The 26,233-nt window shown below is 41.6% G+C and overlaps 1 protein-coding gene across 3 annotated transcripts in view; it reads left to right on the top strand.

Annotated features, from left to right (window-relative positions):
- Positions 1-26,233, top strand: part of FNDC3B (fibronectin type III domain containing 3B) — a 185,861-nt gene that overhangs the window by 85,315 nt on the left and 74,313 nt on the right. For all 3 annotated transcript variants that reach the window (XM_053986414.1, XM_053986416.1, XM_053986415.1), the window contains exons 4-6: positions 7,010-7,086; positions 14,412-14,655; positions 15,574-15,858. In XM_053986414.1, coding sequence (XP_053842389.1) covers positions 7,010-7,086; positions 14,412-14,655; positions 15,574-15,858 — 606 coding nt within the window. The remainder of the gene's footprint in view (positions 1-7,009; positions 7,087-14,411; positions 14,656-15,573; positions 15,859-26,233) is intronic.

Here is a 26,233-nt window from a genome sequence, read left to right on the forward strand (position 1 = left end):
TGGATGCACCAGGAGAGGATGTGACAGGCTGCTAAACAGCCTGTTGGCCTTGACTGGACTCTTCCCTGCTTGTTAAATTAGTGAAGTGTGGTGAACCCCAAAACCAAGGTGCAGGATGGCAGGTGAGGAGTGGGACAGCTCTTTATGCTTCAGAATGAGTATCTCCAAATTCAAACCACTTCATGTTTGAAACAGCAAATGTTTGATGCTTGAAAAGTTATTAATTCGTAGTTCTGTGGTGGGCAGAAGTGAGCATTTAACCTGAGTTCTTGTCAGAATTTAGCTGGAATAGTGCTGCTGTGTGACTGCTGCAGTGCTGTGGTCGCTTTGGACAGGGCATGTTCAGGGCAACCGATAGCTTTTAGTTAATTTCCTGTTTTTACAGGTTACTGCATTATTTCTAGAATATGCCCCAAACCAGAATACAACATCTGGGAGACACACATTGCAAACCAGCACGCTGCTGAGGAGGAATCTTGTGGTTCTGACATGAAAGCGTGGGGTGCTGTTGTTGAACTCCAGGCTGGAGGTGCTCGAGCCTCCCGCTGTGTGCAGCAGGTCAAGCAGCAAACACCGGCCACGCCAGCGCCGTCCAGGAGGCTCCAGTGTAAACAGCAAAGGTGCTGTCGTGTAAATAAGGCAGAAAATGCTCCAGGAGCTGTCTGCTGGATGTGTTTGGCACGGATTTCTGAGCAGTTTGGATGTTTGGTTGAGTGAGTTCGTCTGCGAAACGTTTGATGTTGAAAGCATCAGTCAAACCCAGACTGGAGCGTGGCTGGTGCTGTCGGGTCTGTGGCTGCAGAGTCCAAGGGCTGAACGTGTCATTCCAGCCTTTGGGGTTTGCAGTTTGGTCCTAATAATGAGTGTGCACTGGAACTCCGAGACACCAATGTGTTTTTTATAACATGCATCGGTTTGGCATCTTATTTTTAATTATATTTACGGCAAATTGACTTGACAGTCTGTGAGAGTGAGTAAAGAGCTGTTATATTTGTAGTCCTGGGATTTAGAAAAAAGCATGAAGTGGTCATAGAAGTCACAAGGAGTTCAAGACGTGTGTGTTACCTACATCAAAAGTGCTTCAATCTCCACTGTCAGGCCCTGTGTGTGCACATACGGAGGTGACTGTGCTCAGTGGTTAAGCCATGCACCTGCAGGATTTCTCAGGCTGATTTTTTTTTTTTTCCTTTTAGTTGTTCCATTTCCATTTGTTGTAGGATCCAAGTTAATTTGAAATTCATGGAGCCATTTCTGTTAAACTTGGGGGTTTTGGTAATGTTTTTGTACTCTTCAAAGGTGAAGAAATCACTTCCTTCTACTAAACTGTGATGTGAATAGAAAATAAGTAGCTGATGTGCCAGAATTCTGAATGGGCATGTGGCAGGCATCCTTTTATTCACATCTTGGTGTGCACATGAGGTCCTCTTAAAATTATTGACAAATCTGTAGGGATAAGCAGGATAAAGCTCTGCCTGCTGCCTGTCTCAGGCATGGGCTGGTGCCATGGGGATGGCCAAGTGCTGGACACGTTTCTTAGCATTTATCAAAGCACAGGTAACATTATTTTAGCACCTTCCACTACCCTGCCATTGGCAGGTTGAATGCAGCCTGAGTGGGACTCTTTTCTGCCATTTCAGACTTCTCCAAAGGTATTTTTTAAAGCTGTCAACCCTTCAAGCACTCAATATTGTTAAAGCTACTCCTTTTCTCTCTAGTGCGGAGCTGCTTTAATCTACAAATTCACACTGATCTAAGGACAAAGTATTTAGATCTTGATCAGCAGCAGATTTAAGACCCTGTCCTATGAACTTGAATAGACACCTGGGACTTGACTCTGCCTTGTACTCTACGTGAGCAGAGTTAAGTTAGTGGCCAAATCAGCTCTTGTCCAGGAGAGAGTGCAGTTCAAAATTGTGGTGATACTGGTATGTGAAAGCTCTTTGCATCCTGTTTTAAAGGTTTTTACCAAATGCTCTGATTTGCTTGTGCTAACAAAGAGATCTAGGCTGTGGCCAAAAGGCTGGGAAGAATGCTCACCACAGCTCTGCTGTGGAGGAAAGAAGATGAATGGAAGGATCCGAGGTTGTTTTGTTTTGTTGTTTTTTTCTTTTCCTTGTCATCACCTTGTTTAGTCCGTAAGCTGCTTTGAGAATAACCAAGTGGAGGGAGAAGACACGTGTGCCTGACAGGGAGCCTGTTTGTGCTTGTTTCATTGAGGAAATTGTTCCGGAACAGCTGCTCATCCATGTGAAAATGCAAACCCTTGGGTCCCAGCCAAGGTCAGCAAGCCCTGGGTCATTTGTTTTAGCAAAGCAGACCAATTTGCCCTTAATTATCTCTCCTTTTCATTCTGTCACACCTCTTGCTCCATAGATTTACTTCCTGAGAAGTGCCACATGTGAAAGATGTGATACCAGTTTTGTTGTGGATCAGGGAGAGGCAGAATAATTTTTCATGGGTTAATTTTAACTGTTAATCTTTATAAAATTTAAGGCATTTACCTCCCTGGATTTAATTTTTCACTTAGCTAGTTCAGTAGGCTCTTGTTATTAAAATGTACAGGATTCTTTACTGATTTTGGGTTTGAAAGTTGATTTCATATTGTTTCTCTGCTAGTGCAGGTATTGTGGTGTGAAATGGTAAATTGGCATGTGTTTGCTGGAAACAGGGCTGAGAAATTCCTGAACTTCAGGAAACCTCCAGTAACTGCTCTCAGAATGGGAACTTAATAATGAAGCCTGGTAGAGTTTGGTAATTGCAAAACGGTCACCAGAAACTCTTTGTAAAACATATGCCCATGTGCTGGAACTAGATGTGAAAAAATATTCTATGGGGGACATAATAAAGAAAAGTAATATTCTCTAAGCACTCATGATAATGGCAAAATTACTTCTTTGCCCTATAATGTTATGTGGAAGGAGAAAAATAGGAAAGAAGTGTTTCTGTAGCTGGAGGAACTGAAATGCCAGATTCTGGCTTCTGTAATTTAAGGAAAGAAAACTGATTAAAGTGATCTTTAATGCATGCATTAAAGGTCACTAGGGAACAAGGAAAAAAAAAAAAAAAACAAAACATGCTTATTCCAAAACTTGTGTTGTACAAGAATTTTGAAAGTATCATGGGTTGCAACGCAGGCTATAATTAGCCTTGAAAATCTTGGGATAGAAGTTTCTCAAGTACATTGTGACATTATTCCAGAAGGAATAAAAATGACCAGAAGAACTGTCAATCTCTGCTTGACAGGAGCATCCTCTTGCCAGGGCAAGTGGGAGACAGAGGTGGAAGGGAGCCCTGTTTTGATGTCCAAGAAAACATGGCACAAGAAGGAATAGACTGGTGGTTGTTGTTGTTGTTGTTAGACTGAGTGTGCAGGTGTTTTTCTTAAAGGCAATAAATTTGCAAAACCTTGCTGGTTATTTGAAATGGTTAAAATAATCAGCTTTTATGCCATCAGAGGGGTGACAGAGCAGCACAAGGAAATAGGTGTTTGGGAAGAGGAGGAGACGCTCAGACTGGGGTGTCAAGGTGTTAATTTGTTCTGCCAGAGTATGAGACTGAGTTGCTTCTTTTACTTATTCAGAATAAGTTTTATTCTGTTAAATATTAATCTGTTAGAAATAGGAATATTGTGCTCTGCCAGCTGGGGACAAGTGGGGTCTGTCCCCTGCCTGGCGAGGTGGACATTGTCTCCAGCCTGGTGGTTTCTGCTTTTCTCTTCTTTCAGAGGAAGGGAATAATTTCCTTGCACCTGCATTTTGGACAGGGCAGCCCTCCAGGAGCCAGAGATGTGCTGTATTCCCGGGAAAGGAGCTCAGGGTGGAATTTGGCCACTGGCTTTGTCAGCAGAGGTGGCCAAGCACTGCTGGCTCAGTTTCATGAGGAATTCAGCAGACAATCTGCATTTGTTAACAGGTTTGAAAAGTACTCCAGCGAGCTCACTGCAGTGTGCAGCATCTCTGATAGAATGGAAGGACGTTTTCTCCTTTAAAGTAAATTTTGCCCCAAGCTTCAATTAAAACTTGCAAAGTTGTGATTCCCAAGAGTATACAGTGCTTCCAACCTGTGAATACAAGCAGCTTGAGGAGCATCCTCGTCTAAAGTTCTACTTTTTAACAGGTCAAAACTATTTGAAATAACCAAAAATACTAAAAAAAAAAAAAAAAAAAGCCCAACTCCAAAACCAACCAACCAAAACCCAAGCCAAACGAATGATATGTTTTTGTTTTAGTGTTAATTAGGGAGTGGTTGGACAACAAGAAGAATCTTTAATAATTGCTGAGACTCATTGAGCTGTGGAGGTGGGGGTCTTTATTTTACTAGCACTTGAAGTTGTTTTGATACCATTGATGAGAGGAATGCAATAATGTGTGCTAAAGTCATTTGGCTAACCCTGAAATCAAAGCAATGGAAACAAAATCTAGCTGCAAATCACCAGGCTGTCAGTCTCTTAAAACCTGTTATCCAAATGACTTTAACAGTTTGTGGGTCATATGCAAGGTTAAGACTCATCTTGCCCAGTGCACGTTTTGATGATAAAACACAATATTACTTTTTTATTATTGTAGTGGAAGTGTTACAGTCAACAGTATCAGTGTGGGAGTTTGATTTCTTCCTGCAAGTAGATCACTACTCCATATGAGCAGTTGGCACAAGGTTTGGAAGGACAGATACGAGGCATGCCGTGCTGCTTGTTTGTTGTATATATCTGCTCTCTGTGTAGAAACTCCAAAACTGTTCCATTTTTAAGTTTATTTCCAAGTCAGAGTAGCTATTTTTGAGAACGACTAGCCAATACATATATAAGAAGTTTTGGTGAGGGGCTGAAACAGGTTATGCATAAAGCTTCATTCTGCTGAGCAATGTTTAAATTATTGTCTATTTAAATGGTGAACTCAGCATTTTTAAATTTATATTGACAGTTTTTCTTGCAGGTTTTTGAGTTTGAGAAATCGCTGACAAGGAATGTGTTGCATAACTGTTAACTATTCATTTTACATATTTTCAAGCATGTTATGTCCTAAAAAACTGAACAGCTCTTGAGATAATCCAGTGTGGATTAAATCCTGAAAAAAGCATCATTGCACATTCACAATATCAGCATTTACCTTTTATGAACTGTCCAGCTTACTGTGGAGCAAAACTTGGCAGTGTGTACAGAGCAAAGTGGATTCAGAGAGAAATAAAAAACTCAAAAGAAGTTTGTGGAGATTTTTTTTGATTGGGAAAATACATTTATTCAAACAGTATTTCTGTTCTGAACCAATTGTCACTTCATATTTTTGATGGATTTAAATAAAGCCATTTAGATGGCAGCTCCTTCCCAATAATCTTATACTGCTCAAGCTGAATTTTTTCCATTGACACTAAAATTGTTGGCTGTCTGGGGAGACAAATACTGTTGTGAGGGGCACAGGGTAAGAGAGAAATCCATATGAGCTGAATAATAACTAGTAACTTTTCTTCCCCTTAATGGGCCTGTAATGTAGGCGAAGTTCTGCACATAGTTAAGTGTAGGGAAGTATGAAGTCCAGCAAAACCAGATCCAAAATACTTAATTTAAGCTTCAGAGTTCCCATTTGCCCTATACACTTGATGATGGTTTACCATATTTCATGTGAGTAGTAAAAGCTGTAAATAGCTGGATAGAGAAAAGAAACCAAGATAAGAGGGGATAAAAATAACTCAGATGGATTCCTGCGTGTAACTTGGATTCTGGGAGGTGGGAAGTTCTGCTGATTGTACCAGAAGCAGCAGGAGTATAAAAATGCAGATGGAGAGGGAATGACTGCTAATTTAATGTGGACTGGTTTTGCTGATATCAGACAACAGACTGTGACTCAGTTTGTTGTTGGAGTTTTCATTAGATTAGCCTAAATTTTAGGAGCAGTCACTCCTACAGGCCATTGCATCCCATCTGTGCCTGAAGTGCTTCATATGTTTTAGTGTTCAGCTTCCTTCCCTAGAATGTGATATGGTTTGGAGTTGTTGGATGGCTTCTCCATCAGAGAAGGTGATGGAGTTTCCTTTTGTTTTGTCAGTCAAAGCTGAAATTCCGTTTGCAGTGACAAGGAGCAGAGTCCTGCTGAGCTCCTCTCAGGAGTTTGACCATGGGGGCAAATGGGCTAATTAACAGTTCAGTGTCAGATTTTAATATGTAATAAGGAAGGAATTAAATTAATTTTTCTATTCTAAGCAGTAAACTCTGATTGCAAACATCTGTCTGATGTTTGGGGGGTTCATTTTACTGACTGCTCCATGTGATGTTCCCAGAGTTAATGGGTGAATCAGCGAGCAGTTGAGAGAACTATTTCCATTTTATCTAGACACTTTCTTTTAGCTGTAAGGCTCCATTTCCAGAAGCACAGTGGTTATGGCACTTGCTTTGTTGTACTTGTACTCAGTGCCTCAAAATGGAACTTGCATGTTCAGGGCTGGATTTCAGAGTGGAAACCATAAGCTTCTTGCTTGTATAACCACATTCCAAGGTTAGTCTGAATAGCTGAGATAATGAATTTGGTCTTTGTGCATTCTTAAATAGATAGATAGTTTTTCACATATGTGACTTTTCTTTTTTTTTGCTACAATTGGACGCTTTCCTTGGGAGCTGCCTAATTCCAGGCTACACAGTTTCTGCTTTGTTCCCTGCTCCTATGTCTTTGACAAGAATAACTTAAACAGAGTTCAATATAGGAATTGTGGGCTGCTAAAGAACATATTGTGTTACTGCTTAATGCTGTTTAAGTTGATCAGTGGGTAATATAAAGTCTATGTTCTAGCTGTTTTATGATGAAAATATTATTTCAGCAGAATATATGGTAAAGTCATTGAACAATGATCTTATTCTCAGAATGATGGCACAAGGCATTTTCCATATACCAGAAATTAGTGGAGCTGCTCATTTTGTTATTGCAGGCTTCAAAAATGAAGCTATTTTTAACCTTTTCTAAGCCATTATGCTATTTTTTTTCACTGAAAAAAACCTGATATCTTATTACTCTCTTTCTCTTAGGACCAGCAGAGGTTCCCATGATGTCACCAAATGGATCCATTCCCCCTATTCATGTGCCTCCTGGTTATATCTCACAGGTATGCTTCTTGAAGAATTAAAACTTTTATTAATAAAATAATAAAAGTTTTAAAATGTAAAAGCAAATGCATTGATCCACATAGAGAAGTCTACTTGGTTGAAGTTTAATTTAGAAGTTTTAATGAAAATGGTAATACACATATTCATGCCTCATGCACTTGACTGACAGTACACCCACATTTGCACAGGTGACCAGGGATGTGCACCTTCACACCCTGGTATTTGGAGTAGATTTGGGGTTTGAGCACCAGCAAAAACTCTGCAAACAGACTGAGCCTATAAATGCAGCTTGGATTGTTTGTGAGAGGGGGAGAAGTCCTTGATGTTGGGTAAAGCCTCGAGTTCTTGTGTGACAGTCAGAAGGGGTAGGAGACCATGGAAGTGAGAGAAGGAGCCACTGTAGCTATAAAATATGCAGTTGATCCTCCATATCTTCCCAGAAGAAATCCTGCAGCATACCAAGAACTGGGGGTTTTGGTGGGTTTTCAAGAATAAATGTGATTTAAGTATCTATTTATGGAAAAAATGGAAAAGGTTTCGCGAAGCTATTAGGTTTTGGAATTCTTGAACAGCTACTGCTCTTCTGTGTAAATAACCCCAGATTACCAGTCTGTTCCCTCCATCTTCTGCAAAGCTTGGACTCTTTATGAGGTAAGGGAAAAAAAAAAACCCAACAAAATTAAAGATTGATATAAGGCATAACAGCTGTGAACAATACAATAAATCCATTAATGTCACCATTTTCCTTGAAACCTGGACCAAATGCTTCTTTAAAAGTACATGAAGTATTTCAGATATCCTTGATGAACAGCATAAGAACTTTTGATAGATATAGTTTGGCATCTTATTAAGCAGAAAATAGATGATGTCCTGGAGTCTCTTCCCCTCCCCAGGAAACATGTGAGCTTGTGTAATTCTGAAAAATTGTGGATGGCGTCATACTTAAATCCCACAAAATACTGCAATCACTCTGTGGTATTTTGACTTCTGAACAGAGTGAAAACACACTTCAAGTAAGAGGGAATTTGTTAGCAAGCCTAGGAGAGAGGGCAGGATGTCAGGGTGGTCCTTCTGCTCCTCAGCCCTCCCAAGGGGAGTGGTTGGAGTTTTGAGACAGCATTTGCTGCTTAATGCTCCTCATGGGCTCACCAAATTTAATAGACTGGCTCATATCATGCAGAGGTTTATAAATAAAGATTTCTTTTTCCTTTGAAATAACTTTAAACACCTTTTTAATATTAAAATGTTTATACCTCTCCACCTCTGTGCTGAGATAAATGGTTGGGTATAATTGGAATGCTTTCCAAACCAGAGGGGTGAAAGTCTTCCAACTGTATCTCTGTCTGAGCACAGTCCTTCTGTAAAGCTTTTTGTGGGGCACCATAATAATTCCACTAAAGAAGCCTTTAAGTAGTTTCTTAACCAGAAAAAAATCCAACCAAAACCCCTCTTCTGAAGCAGTTTTTCCAGGGAGCTGGAAATATGTTGTAAAGTTATTGGGGGAAACTCTGTATTCTGCACTTTTCTGCAGTGGAATGTGTGTTCTGTTCTGTGGTGAGCCTCTTGCCTGACAGACTGCTTCATATTAAATAGGAGTTGAAAGTCTGTAGTAATGAAACTAGCTCTTTGTTGTAATAAATGTCTCTGCCTTATTTGCTCTTGCTTTTGTCTATTGCTTCATAGTTAAACCCATTCTTTTATGATAAAGAATTAGAACACAAATTTAACACATCAAGGGAAAGACAATAAAGAAAATTTTATGCTGGGATATGAATCAAAATATATTTAATTTTTTGGTTTTGATTTGTCCCCAAAGTGTACATCTAAGAGTCAGGCAGAAAGCAACGCCCCTGCGGAGAAGCAACAGTGCCTATTAAAAAAAAGGCATGAAATCTTATTTCCATTTTGTTATGCCAAGCCTGTATGAGCTGTGTTAGCCCTGAATATTGCATGAGTTATCTAATGATTGCAACCCTGGATTAATGTGGTGCTTCATCACCTCTTGGGAAAAATTGGCAGAAGGATGTGAGCCCTGCAAGGTCAGCCCCACTGGAAGCAGCACAAACACAGACTCTCTTTCTAGACTTCAAGGACCACGTTAATAATTGTGACTAGAAGCTGGATTTGTTGATGTTAAGGAGATGTTCCCAATGATGAGGCTTAGCCAGGGCAGGAAATGATCCAGGAAAATAATAGAAAACAAATACACACCACCAGTTCAATTCTTTCATGCTATGGTTTTGCTCTCAGAAGACCAGCTCTTGAAAGAGCCAGTATTTTGCATTATCTTTTCAGCAGACAAACCTCTGTGTACCTCTGGCAGATATGAGCTATCAGGTCAGAGTTCATGTCCCTGCAATTCTTTGTGTGCTAAGGGCTAGTTAAATATAGACGAGAGAAGTTCCTTGCTGTGCTCTTGGTGGACAGTATCTCTGCTGTAGAAGTTGGTTCTGGAAGGTGACATGGCAGAGAAATCTGCATTAAATGTATGTGATGTCAACTTTTTTTGGCTTCAATTGTTAAGTGAGATTAAGGATTTGGAGGCCAAGGTGTTAAATTTGGGGACATCCTCATGGGTTGTTGTTCCTGATTTTCAGTGTATATCTGGGAACAGAGGAGGAGGGTATGAAGTGTTCTAATCAGGAGAACTAGAAAAATGAAAGTATCAAAAAGCAGGATCATTACTGTGTTTGTTTAGTGCTACTGGCTGAGGACTGCTCTCTCTGAAGTAAATCTGGAGCAATTCCACCTGAATTTGAGAAGCTGCTTGTCTGTAGTTGGACATAAAAATCTGGCATGAAACTTCACTTTTGATTTTATTTACAGGTTTGTTAATATGAGCTCTCTGCCACAGATATTTTAAGACTAAAAGGACAAATTTATTGGTTGGACTATGAGGTGCACCTGTTGAAGAGCCTCCTTTGGCCATGGGGCTTCTATGGTCTGAAGTTTTCAATTTGAGCCATGGTCCTGCAGTTCAATATTCCTGCACCAAGCACATGGCATTTGACAGAACGAAAGCATAACTTCTGGGAAGAGGAATGTCTTTAAATGACATTTAAAATGGTAGAAAATGTATCCCATCCTTGAAAATTAGGATTTTGGTTCTGGGTACATGCTGTCCCTAAGAGAGGTGTTCTTCTCCAAAAGCATGTTTGGCTAGCATCAGGTTTTTGTGTGGCATACTGCTCACAGAGCTGCTCTGGGTGTTCTGTAGACTGCAGTCAATCCTTTAACAGGATGATCCTCATTAAAGCTTTGAACAGAAGGAAGATTGTGCAGATCTCACATGGAGCGAGCCATGAAGTGATGATCCTTTTGAGTTCATGGGCACTGGTCCTGAAGAACTGTATCATTCTAGTTTTGAATTACCCCAACATGCTTGCCAGCATTCTAGATGTTTATCTGTCTGTTTTCCACATCGAAGGTATAGATTTAATTTGGTATTTGATTTAATACTGATGGATTCTAAAGATAGTGCCGCAAACTTGCCACGACTGGCGTGAACTTGGATTGGCATCTTTAAGAAATTAAATGAATAAAGAAAATGTTGACATCCAAGTGCCTCGTGGATGATCTCATTCTGTACTGTTTTTGGGTATAGATTGATTTATGAATTAAGTTTCAAATTAGTTTATGAAATTTGTAAAGTATTGGTTGTGGTCCACCCAGTGGCCATGCTCCAGATGTCCTTGCTGAATCTAGCATATTAAATTTAAGTGAAATAAAGGTTGTTTGGGTTTTTTTTTGAAAGTAAGTGGAAATTATTTGCCTGTTACCATATAAACTCATACAGTAAAGGTGTGTTACAGAATGAGGATGGTTTCTTTAACTGGATCTCACAAAATACAGACACAATTTACTTGTGCACAATTAACATGCCTTTTTCCTTAGAGTGCAATATTAAATTTCAGTTGAGAAAAATGAGACAACATGGAGCAGCAGTGTGATGTACTTTGAATATGTGAACTGTCTCTAGTTACTACAGTGATATCTGCACTGGAAAACAAATAACATTTAAAATGGCATTCCCCAAGTGTGGTAACCAATGGGGGAGGCAGTTTTATTGTGTATGAGTAATGTTAACCCAGACTGCCCTGAAAGATCATCACCTACCTCATGTAGCAATTAAGCTCCCTAAAATATGGGAAAAAACCCACACAGAACTATGCTATAATAGTATTGTTATTTAAGTGGCATGCCACTTACACCAACAAGCACAAAAAATACCAGCAAAAACCAATTTACCTACTAACTGTTCGAAAAAACCCCCACAAAATAATGAAAGTTTATCTCTAGGTGCCAAATGACCAGAGATATTTGTTTTCTCTAAATATAAAGTGCTAAGATTAGTAATAGCAATTACTTTTAATATTCCCGTTGCATCTAGAGACCTCAACAGGGATTAGAATTTTATTGATTCTTGGCACTGAAATAGAGACAGTTTAGCAGTTTCCAGATGAATTTATGATCTTTGTGACAAATGGTTTTAAGCAGATATAAAGAATTGCAGATTTCTGCTTAAAATAATAAAGTTGAACCTCTCTGGTAAGTTACATTTTTTTTCATTAATGGATCAAAACTGATTTTATCTATCTTTGATGAACTGAGTGTTGTCTCCCACTGAGGCACTATTGCAATCTGCTCACTGCAGGTTTTACAGATCAAGGGATATCTCCAGTCTTTATAGCTACCTAATGCATGTAACACATAAATCAGATTGCCAACTTGGATTTGTTAAGGACAGAATAATGTATTTCTAGATTGTATGTATAGCTTCAGAAATGTACATGTATATCAATAATTCCTAGTTTAGAGAGAAAATGCCCTGTAGGATTTGTAAATAAAGTGGGTTTTGCAAGGTCCCCTGTGTTTTTGTGTTCACTTGTCATGTCTGCATGTGGAATAACAAGGATGCTGTCAGCATTCATGGCCTGGGAGGAAACAAATAAAAGATATTAGTGTCTTGGCTTTTTGACTAAAGTAACTTGGAAGGCTGGCTCATCCTTTGAGTTGGAATAGTTGGTGGTTGTAGGTTCCTCCCAACTGAAATTTTCCATTCTATCCCCTCATCTCTGGCTTCTGTCAGTCCTGTTGATGTTTTATAGCTTCATCTAGCAGGGTAATTGTAATTTCATCAAAAAGGTCTTTGACAGGTCTCTGAGCTTTCCTCCCTGCTTTATAGATGATAGTTCAGGAAGCTGAATCCTAATAATTTAAAATATGGTTTACATTATGTGCTGCTCAGTGTACAAGCTTTCTGTCTAAATCTGTTCCTTAATATATTCGTCTTTCACCAGAGCACAAAAGGCAGATGGAGCTGGTCTAGATGCAGAGATAAGAGCTTGGAGTTGGCTTTGAGGCTTGGACTAGTTAAAGCCACGATGAAAACCTCTCACATCAGGATGTAGGAACTTATTCTCTCAATTAAGGCATAATCCAAGTCTGAGAGTTAAATCCAGCATTTCTGTGCACAGTCCTAGATAAGTAGCTCTGTTTTTCAAATATGTCCTACATGGAAAAGGATTTTCCTCTTTTCCAGGTTTCTGAGTGCAGGTCTGAGAGCTGGCAGCAGGATAAGAGATGCTGTAGAGCAGAACCAGTAGCAGAGATGGGAAGCCTGAAAATGCAGCAGTTGAAAGGATGTGATAGTCTAAATCTCTGAGATTCAGCTGTCCTCTGAGGACTCTGTAAAGTCTTTGAAATTTAAAGCTGGCAGCTGACAAACTGCTAGTGGAAGTCGTAAATTTTGAGGGTAGAATCAAGTATGTTAAGCCAAACAATTACTATTTTGGTTACTCAGCAAGCAACGTATTTTAAATGTGAAATGTTACAAGTGACTGAATTAACTTTCTACAGAAAATTGTCTTCTGTAGAGGCCAACCAAGCCTGGTCCATGGTCACATGCCATGGCTAACAGGCATAAATGCACAGAACCTGAGGGCACACATGGCCTGGGGGAGGAATTGGGTCAGCCACTCCTAGGTGGATTTTCCCCTGTGATACCTTGCTCAGCTGATGCCCGAGGCAGGAGCTGGTGTTTGCTGGAGCAGTTCTGCTCAGGGCTGTGGGCATTGCCCCTGTGCAGGGCTGGTCCTGTGTGGTCCTGTGTGGCACAAAGAGCCACGTGCCTGTGCCATTCCTCTGCTCCAGAGTACAGATTCCTCTTTGTGGTTTAAAGTAAAGACACTGGGATGTGATGAGAGCCACTGGAGTGTGGGCAATCCACAGGAGAGTCTCTTCTGCTGGGGGTGGATAACCCCAGCTGATGGTGTGGGAATCAGCTGAGAGTGGCAGCATCTTGCAGCAGGTGCCTCTGGTGCACGTTCATCACAGATACTGCTCCATCTGTGTGCCATCAGTCAGTTTAGAGAAAATGAGGTTCTCAGCAACCTGTTTGTTGTGTGAAATTAAATGATGCTTCCTTCATGCTTTTCTACCTTGTGCATGCCAGCATACAGAGTCAAAGGGATAGTAATGGCTCTTACGTGCTTGTATTTTTTAATTTAAGAAATGGCAGAAGTTTTTTTGGGTGAGCTTCAAGAAAAGCTTGGTTCCTAAGCCTGGATAGAAATTTGGCTGTTTGACTGTTCTCCAGAAATAAAACTCTGGAAAAATTATAACCTGAAAAACATTTTTCAGCCTAAGCACATTTCCACCTTCCTACATCTGTTTTTACATGCTTTGCCTGCGGTGTTAGGGGCCAAGTTATGCATATCCCAGAGCTGATTTGCGTGACTGTATAGACCAGCACTGTAACAGAAACAAGCCCCCTGCCCTATGATTTGTCCTGAGCAGCTACCTGTTATGAACAGAGCAGCTCCTTTGCAAATGTAGGCCAGCACAGCAGGTTCCTGCAGAGTACATGTCTGTGTGCACACACACAGCCTCTCCACAACAGCAGTGCCAGCTGCTTTCCAAAGTGTTACTAACTCCATTCTCAGGGCGCTGTCAAAATCCGTGGTAGAAATTTTATGGGCAGAATGTAAGGTCAGTCCCAAAGAGAATGCTTATTTTGGTGCTTTGTGTTCCTTTTTCAATTGTTTTCCTCCCTAAATGCAGGTTATTTATTCTGTCCCTTAACCCACATAGTTATCACTAGCAGCAGTACAGCTCCCAGTGATTAGTGTGGATATCTGAGTCTCCAGGAAAAGCCACATCACCACCGCGGTTATTTCTGCTGATATTAATTTTAGAATTGTGTTTATTCATGAAGCTAAACCCCATGACCAACTGTTTTGCAGTGGGAAGACAAGCTGTAAACAGTGCTGTTTCAGAGGTGTGTCTGGTTCAGATGCTGCCTGATGTGCTCCTTTCTTTGCAGGTGATAGAAGACAGCACGGGCGTCCGGAGGGTGGTGGTGACGCCGCAGTCTCCGGAGTGTTTCCCTCCCAGCTACCCCTCGGCCATCTCACCAACCCATCACCTACCCCCCTACCTGGCACACCATCCCCACTTCATCCACAACTCCCACACAGCGTTTTACCCTCCTGTCACTGGACCTGGGGACATGCCACCACAGTTTTTCCCACAGCATCATCTTCCCCCAACAATATATGGAGAGCAAGGTGAGCAGGGAGGAAGGGACTGGGAGTGGCCTTTCACACCTGTGTTCAGCAAGGTTTAAGGGCTGGGGGAACCAAGAGTAGGAATGAGGTGGAGAACTTAGCGCCTTTGTTACATGGATGGAGCCTCCTTTAATATCCTGAGTGGGGGGCTTTAGCTATCCAGAGTATCCATTTTTAAAGACAAAACTGTTTTGGGCATGATATTTTCAAGGTTCACACTCGAAGTGAAGCACAAAATGGAAGATTGAATTATAGAAAAAATCAGGAAATACTGTGATTCCCTGCAAACTGACCTGCCTTAGTTTAAGAGAGTCATCCTTGGAGGGGAAAGTGGAGGTTGTATTTGATGAAGTGTATCCGAAGAATGTACATGATATTTATGATAATTCTCAAACTTTTTTTTAGATAGTTTTAATTCCCAAAGCTTCTACTTCATGTTGCACTTCTCTCCTTGTGGAGCACAACTGACAGGATTGTTAAGTCTATTTATACTGGGAAGTTAAATTGCATGTAATCCAGGGTTGGCAGCTTGGAACCAGCACATCTCAGCTTGTTCTGTCTAGTCAGCCCCTGAGGAAGAAAATGCTAAATTGCTCTGAGCTTATGAAGGCTTTTTCCAAAAGATCAGTTCTGTCCGGATTTTTGCTTGTAATCTGTGTCCCTGAAACACAAAGACTGAAAAGGAGGGGAAAAAACATCACCCTAATAGCGGTATTTTACACACTCATTCAAAGTAAAATGCTGTCATCAAAGGAGAACAGTTAAAATCATTGCAAAAACGGGGTTTAAAAATGTCCAGGATCAGCTGGAGTAATCTCATTTGGAGATGACCAGGAATTTGGTTTTCTGGGGGAAAAAAAAAAAACCCCTCTGATTTTTGTTGTTCCGAGTTAACGCGGGCGAACCGTTCCGTTTCAGAAATCATACCACTATACGGGATGTCCAGCTACATCACCAGGGAAGACCAGTACAGCAAACCACAGCACAAAAAACTCAAAGACAGGCAGATTGACCGCCAGAACCGCCTGAACAGCCCTCCCTCCTCCATCTACAAGAGCCATATAGGCAGCTGCACGACGGTGTACAATGGTTATGCCAAGAGCCACAACGGGGCCAGCAGCGGCGGCGGGGGAGCCCCGGCCCTGAAGAAACCGGAGCGCAGAGCAAGGAGCAGCCCAAAGTCAAATGAACAAGACCCACATGGTAAAAAGAGGGCTTTATTTATTTATTTTTAATTCCCTTTTATTGCACCTTTCCGGCTTGTGACCTCCTCTGTGTGGATCCAGTGGCCGTGCCAAGAAACACTCCCACCCACGCGTTAATACGGTGTGAACTTAAATCTGAGCGCCGGGCTTGCTAGGCTGTGTTTGTTCTGTAAGGTGAGCCCAGTGCCTCCCCATCTTTTGTGACTGCTCCCTTGGTAGATGCAGCATCATTCTCTTTTTATCTGTTGGAAGCAGAAATGTGTTCTATGGGTGAGGTCTTGGTTTTATTTTGCTTTTTGGAGAGGCATCTTGGCACTTCACAAAAATCCTCGTGGACAATTAAGCTGTAAGCAAAATCTGACTACTAGGAACCACTATTTTCAATATTGTAGGTTAACCTTGTAAAGTTATTAGAAAGTTCAGAGGTGATGACTGAAAAACCAGGGTTTCTTTTAATGTGAAAATTCAGTGAAAGCAAGATTAGTTGAAAACAGAACTGAGAAGAGATTTCTTAATGTTAGCCATTGGAAATAGTGGTAAAATAAGTCTGGCTACTTTTGAAATAGTTTTCTTCAGCATTTTCAGAGACTTGCCATTGAAAACTTTAGGTGAACATCTAGGTGTGTATCTGTTCAGCCTGCTAATAGTTAAAAACTTGATGGTGCTGTGTGGCTGCTTCCAAAATTGCAGAATAGCCTGGAAAACCTATTTTTAGATACATAAATATATAAAAATGTGTATATGTATGTATAAAACTTGTGGGTAAGTCTTTATTTAGAAAACCACTTAAACGAAAAACTCTTTAGGAGGGGAGTAGGAATGTATGAATTTGCAGTAAAACTTGGAGTAAGGTGAAGGAGAGCTGGAGCTGAGGGCTTTGTTTGTGTGGATTTTTGAATTGGGATTGTGATATGCTTGATGGCCTATCATTTCCTATCTGGCTGTGGGGTGTGTGTGCTCCTGCAGTGGAACTGGCTTCTTTTGGGTGTTTGGATGATGGAGCAATCCCAGAATCCAGCTGCTGGCAAGGGAGGGGGCTGTAGGAGCCCCAGACACGGCTGGAGCAGGCGCTTGCTGAGCTCTGGTTGCTGCAGAGAACAGCCTGTGTCAGTACACAGTGCTACAGCCTGACAGTGATTGCTGTCCTCAGGGATTGGGCTGGCTGCAGCAAAGTTTGGGAGCTGCCTCAGTGCTGGAAGCGTGGGTGGGAGCTCGCCAGGGGCACCTCTCCCTGCAGTCCCAGCTGCTCCTGAGCTGATGCTCAGAGAGGCAGTTGGAGTGTCTGCTTTAGTCAGCAGGGAAGGATGATCCACACGGGGGATTTGTGACAGGGAACATGGGAGTTTCTGTCCTTGGATCTGCTGCCCCTGTGCTTAAGGTGATGCTTGTCCTGCTCCTTGGTAGTGATTTCTCTGAGGGGTGTGTTAGTCCTTCCTTAGCCTGCTGGGGCTGAGATTATTTCTAATTATTTGTATAATTCAGGGCTGCAGGAACAATAAAGGGGATGGAACACCTTCCTTATCAACACAGACTGAGAGGGTTGAGCCTGGGGAAGGAGGGACACCTTAGAGCCCCTAAAGAGGTTACAGGAGAGCTAGAGAGAGATTTCTGACACAGGCAGAGTGACAGGACAGGGCAAATGGCTTTAAATGGAAAGAGGGCAGGGTTAGATGGGATATTGGGAAGGAATTCTTCCCTGTGAGGGTGGGGAGGGCCTGGCACAGGTTGCCCAGAGAAGCTGTGGCTGCCCCATCCCTGGGAGTGGCCAAGGCCAGGCTGGATGGGGCTGGGAGCAGCCTGGGATAGTGGAAGGTGTCCCTGCCCGTGGCAGGGGCTGGAACAAGAGGATATTTAAGGTCCATCCCAAACCATTCTGGGATCATGTGAATAATATTGAAGAAAATGTCCAGTGTACAAAGCAAGGACAACTTGACCCTTTTCCCTGAAAAAATCACAGTACTGTGTGATATTTAATTTAAAATGTACTTTTCCATCCAAATCTATTCTCATTTCATGTATTTTGCCCATGAAATTTGAGTAAGTGCTCAAGGAAGATTCTGCCATGTATCAATAACTTCCAGCTTCCTTCCAATATCAAAGGAAGGACTCCCCAGAAATCTGCTTCACCACTGGTAGAAGAAATGGGGTTATAGATCATCAATTCTGAATGTGATCAGTACTGAAATTAAGTAAATTTACTCTGGATTATTGTTAAATTATTGTTCAGTCCCCTCTCCAGTTGTAGATTCAGCCTGTGCACCTCTGTACAACCTGATGGTACATCAGAAATAAGTTGGTGCTTCTGTAATGCACCTTTATCCCAGGGTGGTTTTATAACAGCAACATCTGCTTTTTACTAGGAAATTTACGTTTTCAGATTGGGGATATAAGTGCAATTCTGACCTTTTCCATTGACTGCATTGTGCTGTGTTGGGCAGTGCACTTGTAAATAAAGGTTTCTAGTTATGTTGGAAATAGGCTGTTTTAAGGGAAAAAAGAGAAAAAACAAACTGGTTGCTTACAATTGGCTGAAAATTAAGCAATTCTTCTGGGTGTTTCTGGTAGGATGATGGATGGTGTTTTGTATAGGTAGAAGGCTTGGAGGTATGGTAGTGGGATTCTGATTTAAAATCCATATTGGAGCTTTTCCACAGAGCTGTTTTAAAAACTGAATGGGACAGGAGGGAGCAGGGCTATGTTTTTTGTGGTTTTTTTTTTTTTTTTTTTTTTTTTTTTTTTTGTAAAGGAGCCTTGCCATGTAAAAAGAGCTGTAAGCGGAAATCCTGTCCCATTCATGCTGTCCTTTATGAATTTCAGTCTGAGTCACTTCCTTTTCATGCACTCAGTGGCTCCCTTCTTGGTCGTGCACTGATCTGGTAGTTCAAGAAGTTCTGTGTGTGGCTGCAAGTACTGTGGGAACATAAGCAGTTTTGAGCATTCTGACAATGCTTTTGCTTATTTCCTTATAAAACATCTTTTTTTTTTTTTTTTTCCTCTCTTCAAATGAGATAAAATCTTTAAAAAAAAAAAATCCTTTTTGAAGTTTGAAGAGCTTAAGCCAGCCAGAAGTGTAAAACACTTGAAATGGGTAAAAGTGGGAAGTGGGCAGTGGATTTTTGTGTGCATCCTGTGCAGGAGCTGGGTGGGAGCTGGGTGCCAGAACAAACAGACCCAGCCTGGGCAGGGAGCTGGCTCCAGGCTGGTTGTGTGTGCCTTTGTGAAAGCATTCCTAAACTAGGTTCTGTCCTCATTTGAGAAGATCTGGCTTCAGGTCAGCCCTTCTAGCCCAGGAGTGTGATGAAGATGATGCTGAGGAGGAGCCTGCAAGCCTGAACATGTCCCACACGCTGCTCCGGGCTCCTCCAGCAGCATCCAGACCTGGCAGGCACCAGGCAGGGTCGAGTCCTGCCCGGTCCTTTGGTGCCCACTCACTGACCTGTTGTCTGTGAGCTCATCTAACTCAGTTTTGAAAAGCACATTTGCTTTCCCAGTGAGGAACACTGAGTTTGGTGTGCACTTCACTGCTCGGTGGCATCAATGTGCTCTACAGGTGGAGATGGAGGAAAAACCATGAGAATCAATTAATAGTTCAAAGAATTGTTGCAGGCTATTGGCAGATCATAATCTTCCACTGTCATATGTGTACAAGCCTCAGAGGTGTTGCTTTCCTGTTGTGGAGGTTTTGTAAATCTGATTTTGTGCACTGAAGCAGCCTCCAGCTACTCTGAAAGGTGAAAACCATGGCTTCAAATTCCTGCTGCTCGAAGTTTCTCAGGAGATGTGGGTAGCTCTGTGTGCTCATTTCTTTGAGGGCAATGCATTGGGAATACACAGAAAATGGGCTTGGCAAGAGAAATTTCTGACAATGGTGGTTTTAATTGAAAAACATTTTAAAGTAAGTACTTAATTTGGCAAAGCAGAAGTTCTGAGGTGAAGCAGTACCCTCAGGTATCCCTGAATGGGGTGGGGTGTGCTCTGCAAGAGTGGGTGACGTATGAAAAACCAGAGCTGAGGCGTTCTTGGTACAGCCCCATCCTGTTCTCTCTCAATCTTCCATGCAACATTTAAATGTACTTAGGAAAAGCATGTGGCTTTTTTCTATTTTTGTTTAACTGTATCAAGTTGTTGTTTTAATCAAGAGCCTGTGAATTAAAGGTAAATTGTAGGAGCTGTGATTCAGTGCAGACAGGAACAAGGCGAAGTTCCTCCTCTTACTCATTCTAGATCCTGTCAATTCTTTTCTATTTTGGTCCTGAATCCATTTTGCTTATTGAGTCATACATTTATCTGTGTCTGTATATCCTATAGATTTAAAAGCTTAGAAGAGTAGTTTCATCACTTCTGGTCCATGTAAGCAAAGAAGCTGAGAAACACTGGCAATACATGTAAATTTTATTTTCTTTTAGCTGGGAGCTGATGATTTGGTACATGCTAAAACACATTTGTTATATCAGTGTAGAAATGTTCTGCAGACAAAATTGATCATAAATATTTTTTTCTGCTGCCATACAAAATACCCCTATGTTAAATGCAGCTTCTCTGGTGTCCCTAAATGTACTTGCTTCTATAAAATAAGGAGTTTCAATAAGATTGTCTCCTGAAAACAATCTGTCAAAACTGACACAGTGATTTTATTAATAGCATTGAAAAAAACACGCAGAAGAGTAAAATACATCTGTCAGGTTGAGTGAATTTTAGTACTATATCAAATAATGCAACATAAAACATAATATTTAGTAGAACCAGAGACGTGTGGAATCTTGAGGGGATAGATCAGCATCAAACATGAAATCTAAATGGTGTCACTGTTCCTACTGCATTTTTAAAATAGTTTTAGCCATTAATACTATTTGTCTGAATGCTTCAGACTTACATCTCATTAGAAATAGATTTTGTGTGCTCTGTGCTGATTTCCTGTAAGTTTTAATGCATGAAAGGAAATAGGATGCATTAATTAGGGCATAGTCTGAACTTGAGAAACCAGTGTTCATTTGAGACACCCAGAATTTCCAGTGTGATATTCTCGTGCCTTGACCTTATCTCCCACATCATGACTGAGCTTGTGCTTTTGTTTGTTTCTATTTGGAAGTATGTCTGCTTCTTCAACAGTCTTTATCTTTGGTATTTTCTCTAAAATAATTGGCTGTGAATTGCTTGTTCAGGCAGTAAACAAAGTGATTATGAGTGTCAGATACACCGTTGTGTACCAGCTTGAACTCCATTAGCTGGGCCACACAGATTCTCACCGAATAATATTTTTGCCTAATAGTCACATAAAGTAACCACTTAAGTGAGCCTTATATAGACTGATGGCTGTATTAGAAACATATTGCAGGGTTCAGGTAGAGTACATTCCCAAGTTCTGTGTGCCTGCAAGGATTTATCCAGATCAGACTTAATTTGTGACTTTTCTTCTGCAAAAAGAATGGCTAAAATGTTTATCCAGCTTCACTGGAATAAACTCTGTTGAAGGAGAGGAACAAATCTGTTTCCTCTGCTGTCTTGAAGCTTAACTTAAATCATGGGGGCTTTGATGGAGAAGGGTAAAAGCTAAATATCACCAATGGTGCTGGAAAGCAAGTCCAGTGCAAGCCCAGTGCACTCCCTGCCTCTGCCATAGCTTTGCCCAGTTCCAAACCCAGCAGTTTTGCTTTGAGCTGCCTGTGGCTGCTTCCTTCTCAGGCATCTTGACAAACTCTTTCCCAGAAGTTGCCTGTGTGCAGATAATTTCCAGGAATTTGCCAGCCTGTGAAATCTTGTCTGCATGTGACCTGTCACAAACAGGGAGGTATTCTCTTGCTGTATCCATACTGCAGGAACAGACCCAAAGTTTATGGGAAGCCTGAATGCCACGGCAGTCCCCCTTCTTTCACAGCACACTGCTGTGAGTTCTGAGTTCTGCAAGCTCTGCAAGTTCTTGAGTTCTGCAAGCTGGGAAGGGCTGACACAGGGGGAGGGGAGATACACTCTATTTTTATGCCCTTATCTTGAAAGACTAAAGAACCAGCTTCACAACTTTGGCACCAGAAGTTGTAGATAAGGGATTCTCTTCATCAGCTAAGTGGGAGCATATCCTAATTTAATTGCATAATATTCTCCCATCTTCAATGTCAGCTGTTTTCAAAGGTAAATGGAAATGCCTCAAACCTGGTTTTGTTTTTCTGTACCTGAAAATGAAAAGTGGCAATGTGGATGCAGATGATCCAGTGTGGTTATGAGGTGCTCTGAGAGCTGGTGGTCTGGGCATCCATGGCTCTGAGCCATCCATGGGGCAGAATGGGTCACCACAGTTCTGGTCACATTTTTCAGTCTCATCACAGCAGCTGTGACAAAATAAATGTCATTAGAAGCTCCCTCATCTTCCTACGTGTGCCAACTACAGGAAACACAGCTCAGAGTCCACTGAGGAGCATGTAGGGCATATCTAGTAAAGAGTGAGGGAATCTGGCTCCAGGGCTCGTGTTTGACCTTATTAGGGCTTATAAACCCTTTTGGCAGTGGCTGGTGTTTTACCTCAAAGCTGTTTTTCCCAATCCTGATCAGTTTCTGTAGGCTCTCGTGTTTTTATTCCCATCTGCTTTATCCCTCCCTTGCCTCATTTTGCCAGCAGGATCTCCTTGGCAGGGTGAGCTGGATAAACTGTCTGCTCCATCATTTATCAGGAAGTCAGTGCTAAATGACGTAAGGCACAACCTCTTCTCCCAGAGGATCTTCATATTATCTCAAGAATTTGCAGCTTCTGCTGCAACTGACAGTCAAATCCAGAAGACTGAAATCTGAACCTTTTTCCTAGGAGTTTACATAATTTATGGATACCCACCCAACAGCAAAAAAAAAAAAAAAAGTACAAACTACATTTTCATCCTCTTTAAATGCTCACTGATTAAATGCCTGTGATGGGGAGAAGAGTTACACCAAGACCTCACAGCTTCAGGCAAGATAAGCAGTGTATCCTCACCAGTTAGGAGGAGATAACACGGACCACCGACAAAGGAAGGGAACCGTGTTTCCCTTATTTGGCAATATCTGGGACATGGAGCCAAAAGGGAGAGGGTATTTATAGGGAAGAGGTAGAACATTTCCTCCCTCCAGACTGTAAAAAACAAAACGTGTTTAAGTCTGAGGATTTAATGAACAACACTTATTTGTATAGCCAGATGTTCTGAACAATGTCTGTCTGTACTTCCAGCTGGATTTGCAAAGGTGGTGAAATGAAATTTCATGTCCCCCTGAAGTTAATGGGATTTGTTTATTGAATTCTCTTAGGCTGTGCTTCAAACCCCCTCAGTTACTCTTCCTTTTCTGAGGAAGGGTGGAATTTGATTTCTGAAATTTCTGTGACCTTCAGTATATTTGCTTTTAAGGGGAGGGGGAATCTTAATGCAGGGTGATGCTTTGAGTGTTGCAGTTAACAGAAAGGTTAAACACTGTTCTAAAATGAAGCAGCCATTTCAATTTTCTTCAGCGTTTATTATAAAAGATTTTGTCCTGAAGCTTGAGTTTGGTTTTGGTGTTGGTTGTTTTTCCCCTTGTTTTTCTTTTCCCCTCTAAGGAGTTGTACTTAGAAGCAGCTGCTTTGATTTACTGCGATTCATGTGACTAGTGCCTGAATTTCATCTCAGCAATGGAATCCAGAATGAGTTGAAATTCCTGTAGCTTTGTTGAATCCTCCCCAGCAAGCAGTAATCAGGTGGATATTTCTGTGAAATATTTTAAATATTGGGAAGGTTTCTCAGTGGTGAAACTGGTTGTGCCAATATCCAAGATCACATTTTGGCCTCGTCCCATACAGGACTGCTAATTGCCCATGCGCTTCTTTCAGCTCACTAGTAGGAAGTTGGTACAGACATTCTAGATCAGGTTTTTTAAACATTCTTGAAGTCATTCTTCCCATCTCAGGCATGAGAGGGCACAGATAAGATTACATCAGCCTTTTTGACTTCTGCATTTTATAAATTTAACCCCCAGTTTTTATTAAATGTTCTCTTTAATATCCCTCTAGCTCATATAGTCATAGTTCATCCTTCAGACATGACTGCAAAACAATTTAGGCTGGGATTGCTTGAGTCAGTTGATTGTCATCTGTCATGAGGAAGATAATTTATTTCTGTTCTGCTGTCAATCTGTAGGTGTTTGGGTTGATTTAAAGAGGGGAGGGGAAGCTCTTTGCCTTCCCCCATCTCTGAGCTGTGGTGGCTGGCTGAGTGAAAAGAGAAAGATGTTATTTGGTTTCTGGAATTACTGTGATCTCTTCCACCACTCACTGCAATTTCATTGTATCATACTTTTCATCTGGAAAAATAGGTCAGTAATTTACATTGGTGATAGAAGAGCTTAGGTTGGGGCTCATTCAAAGAATGTTGTAACTGCAGCCCTTCATTAGGTTGCCACTGAAAAATCCCAGTGCAGGCTTCATGAAAAATCTTTGCCTTTCTAGCACCATGATTTGGAATGGTTGTATTAAAAAAAAAAAAAAGCCCCAACTTTTATTCCTGTGGAATATAACATCTTTTAAAGATGTGCAAATAGTGTAAGTCGTGCATAGAAATAAAATTTCTGCTTTAATGTAAGTGCTTAGACAAAAATCAAGAACAGTGAAAAGATGACACACTTCCTACTTTTATCCTGTTTTAGGGCAAGTTTTCCCTGCTTACTTTCTCATAGAGGATGAATAGCTTGCTTTGCTCTGACTCTGTTCCTGAAACTGAAATAGTAGTTATTGCTCAAACCCAGCATCCCAAAGCACTTTGCACTGCCCACCATGAAGAAGGCATCTCTTCTTTGATTTGAGCAAGGTTGAGGAGTTGTGACTGAGGGCAAAATTTGGCCTGTAGTTATTTTCTTAAGATTTTTTTTCGTTCATGATGTGTTCTGCTGTGCCTCTGCATTGGGGAAGTGCTCTGCTGCCTTCCTATTGTTGTAGCAAACTCGGTGGCTTTATGAGGTTCACTGCCAAGGAAGTTGTTAATTTTGGCTGAGGAGCTCTGTTTAATCCCCAGCAAGTTTGGAACTCCTATGGAGTCTGTTTTGGCTGTGCTGTATGATTGTTTTTCTGTGCAAATATGCAGTTCTGCAGGTTATTTTGCTAGTTTTGTGTTTGATCAGGAAAATGCTCTTATTGTGTAATAGGCAGATTAGCAAAGGGTTTTATGGCCAGAATTGCCTGTGGTCATATTTTTGAACGTCAAGAAGGAGTAAGTTTTGTTTTGTGTTCAGTACTGGTGCCGTTGTCCCCCTACACTGGGGATGGTATTAAAGAGAAAAATATTTCCTCACTGGCATGGGGCAGCAGACACAGGATTTTAAAAGGCACTTTAAAATGGTACACTGGAGACTTGTCGCTCTGTGTTCATTAGGGGCTGTGCTTTCCACCTCAGCTCTTGGAGAGTGCAGGGCTCACCTCTGCCCCAGCAGGACTTGGTGTGGCTGTCCCAGCAGGGACACTCCAGAGTGACAAAGCCACGCCTGTGGTGGGATGCCATGGAGCTGTCAGTGACCCAGCTGGGAAGAGAAGACTAATCCTTGGTGCTGTGCTTTTTGTCAGTGCAAGGAGGAGTCGTGAGCCTCCTTTACTGTGTGTTCATGATGCTCAGGCTCCTGCTTTGCCTGGCTGTGACAGTCAGGTGCCAGGACTGAAGGGAACCTTTTCTTCTGGAGAGGAAATCTCTCTGTAAGTGCCAGCTGGTGTAATTTCATGGCTGGTGTCAGACACCCTTTTGAGCCAGCTTCACATTTGAAGAAGCCTGGGTATCTCAGCCATGCTGCTGACCATCCCCTGCTCCTGCTTTGAGCTGGGGAAGCCTCTGGAGTTTTTATGGCCATGTCACCTGAGGCAGCCTGGGGTGCTGCTGACAGCAAGGTGCAGCTCTGCAGAAGTTACATCCCTTCCTCAATGACCATAGGTTCCTCAGCCTGGAGAGTAACCCTTGAGTGTGGCAAAGGCTGGACAGGCAGTCACAGGGAATGAGGGGAAATGAGAAGGACAAAGCATGAAGCAGCATGGAAATAAATGGAAGGAATTAATTGTAAGGAAATTCCACGCATCCCAAATATTGTACAAAATTCTGAGGAGTGTGCAGAACATCATTGTTCCTAGGAAAAGGTTAGTGTTTGTTGGCAAAGTTCATAGTGAGAACAAAACATCAGCCTTCTACCTAGAAAGTGGGAGTCAGGAGCTCCAGGAAAGTTTTAGGAGGTATATTCAGTCTCTTTGTCAAATACTTGACCAAAAGATAAAGGGGTGGACACTGTTTGGTTTATCTGCAAAGCTTTTATTGTCTTTCCAACCCCACATAGGGTACGAGCTGCTGTAACAGGATAGTAAAAGGGAAGCTGCCGAAAATAAAAAGAAAAAATATTTTGACAGAGAAAAG

The sequence above is a fragment of the Vidua macroura genome, chromosome 10, assembly GCF_024509145.1.
Source record: "Vidua macroura isolate BioBank_ID:100142 chromosome 10, ASM2450914v1, whole genome shotgun sequence".
Classification (NCBI taxonomy): Eukaryota; Metazoa; Chordata; class Aves; order Passeriformes; family Viduidae; genus Vidua; species Vidua macroura.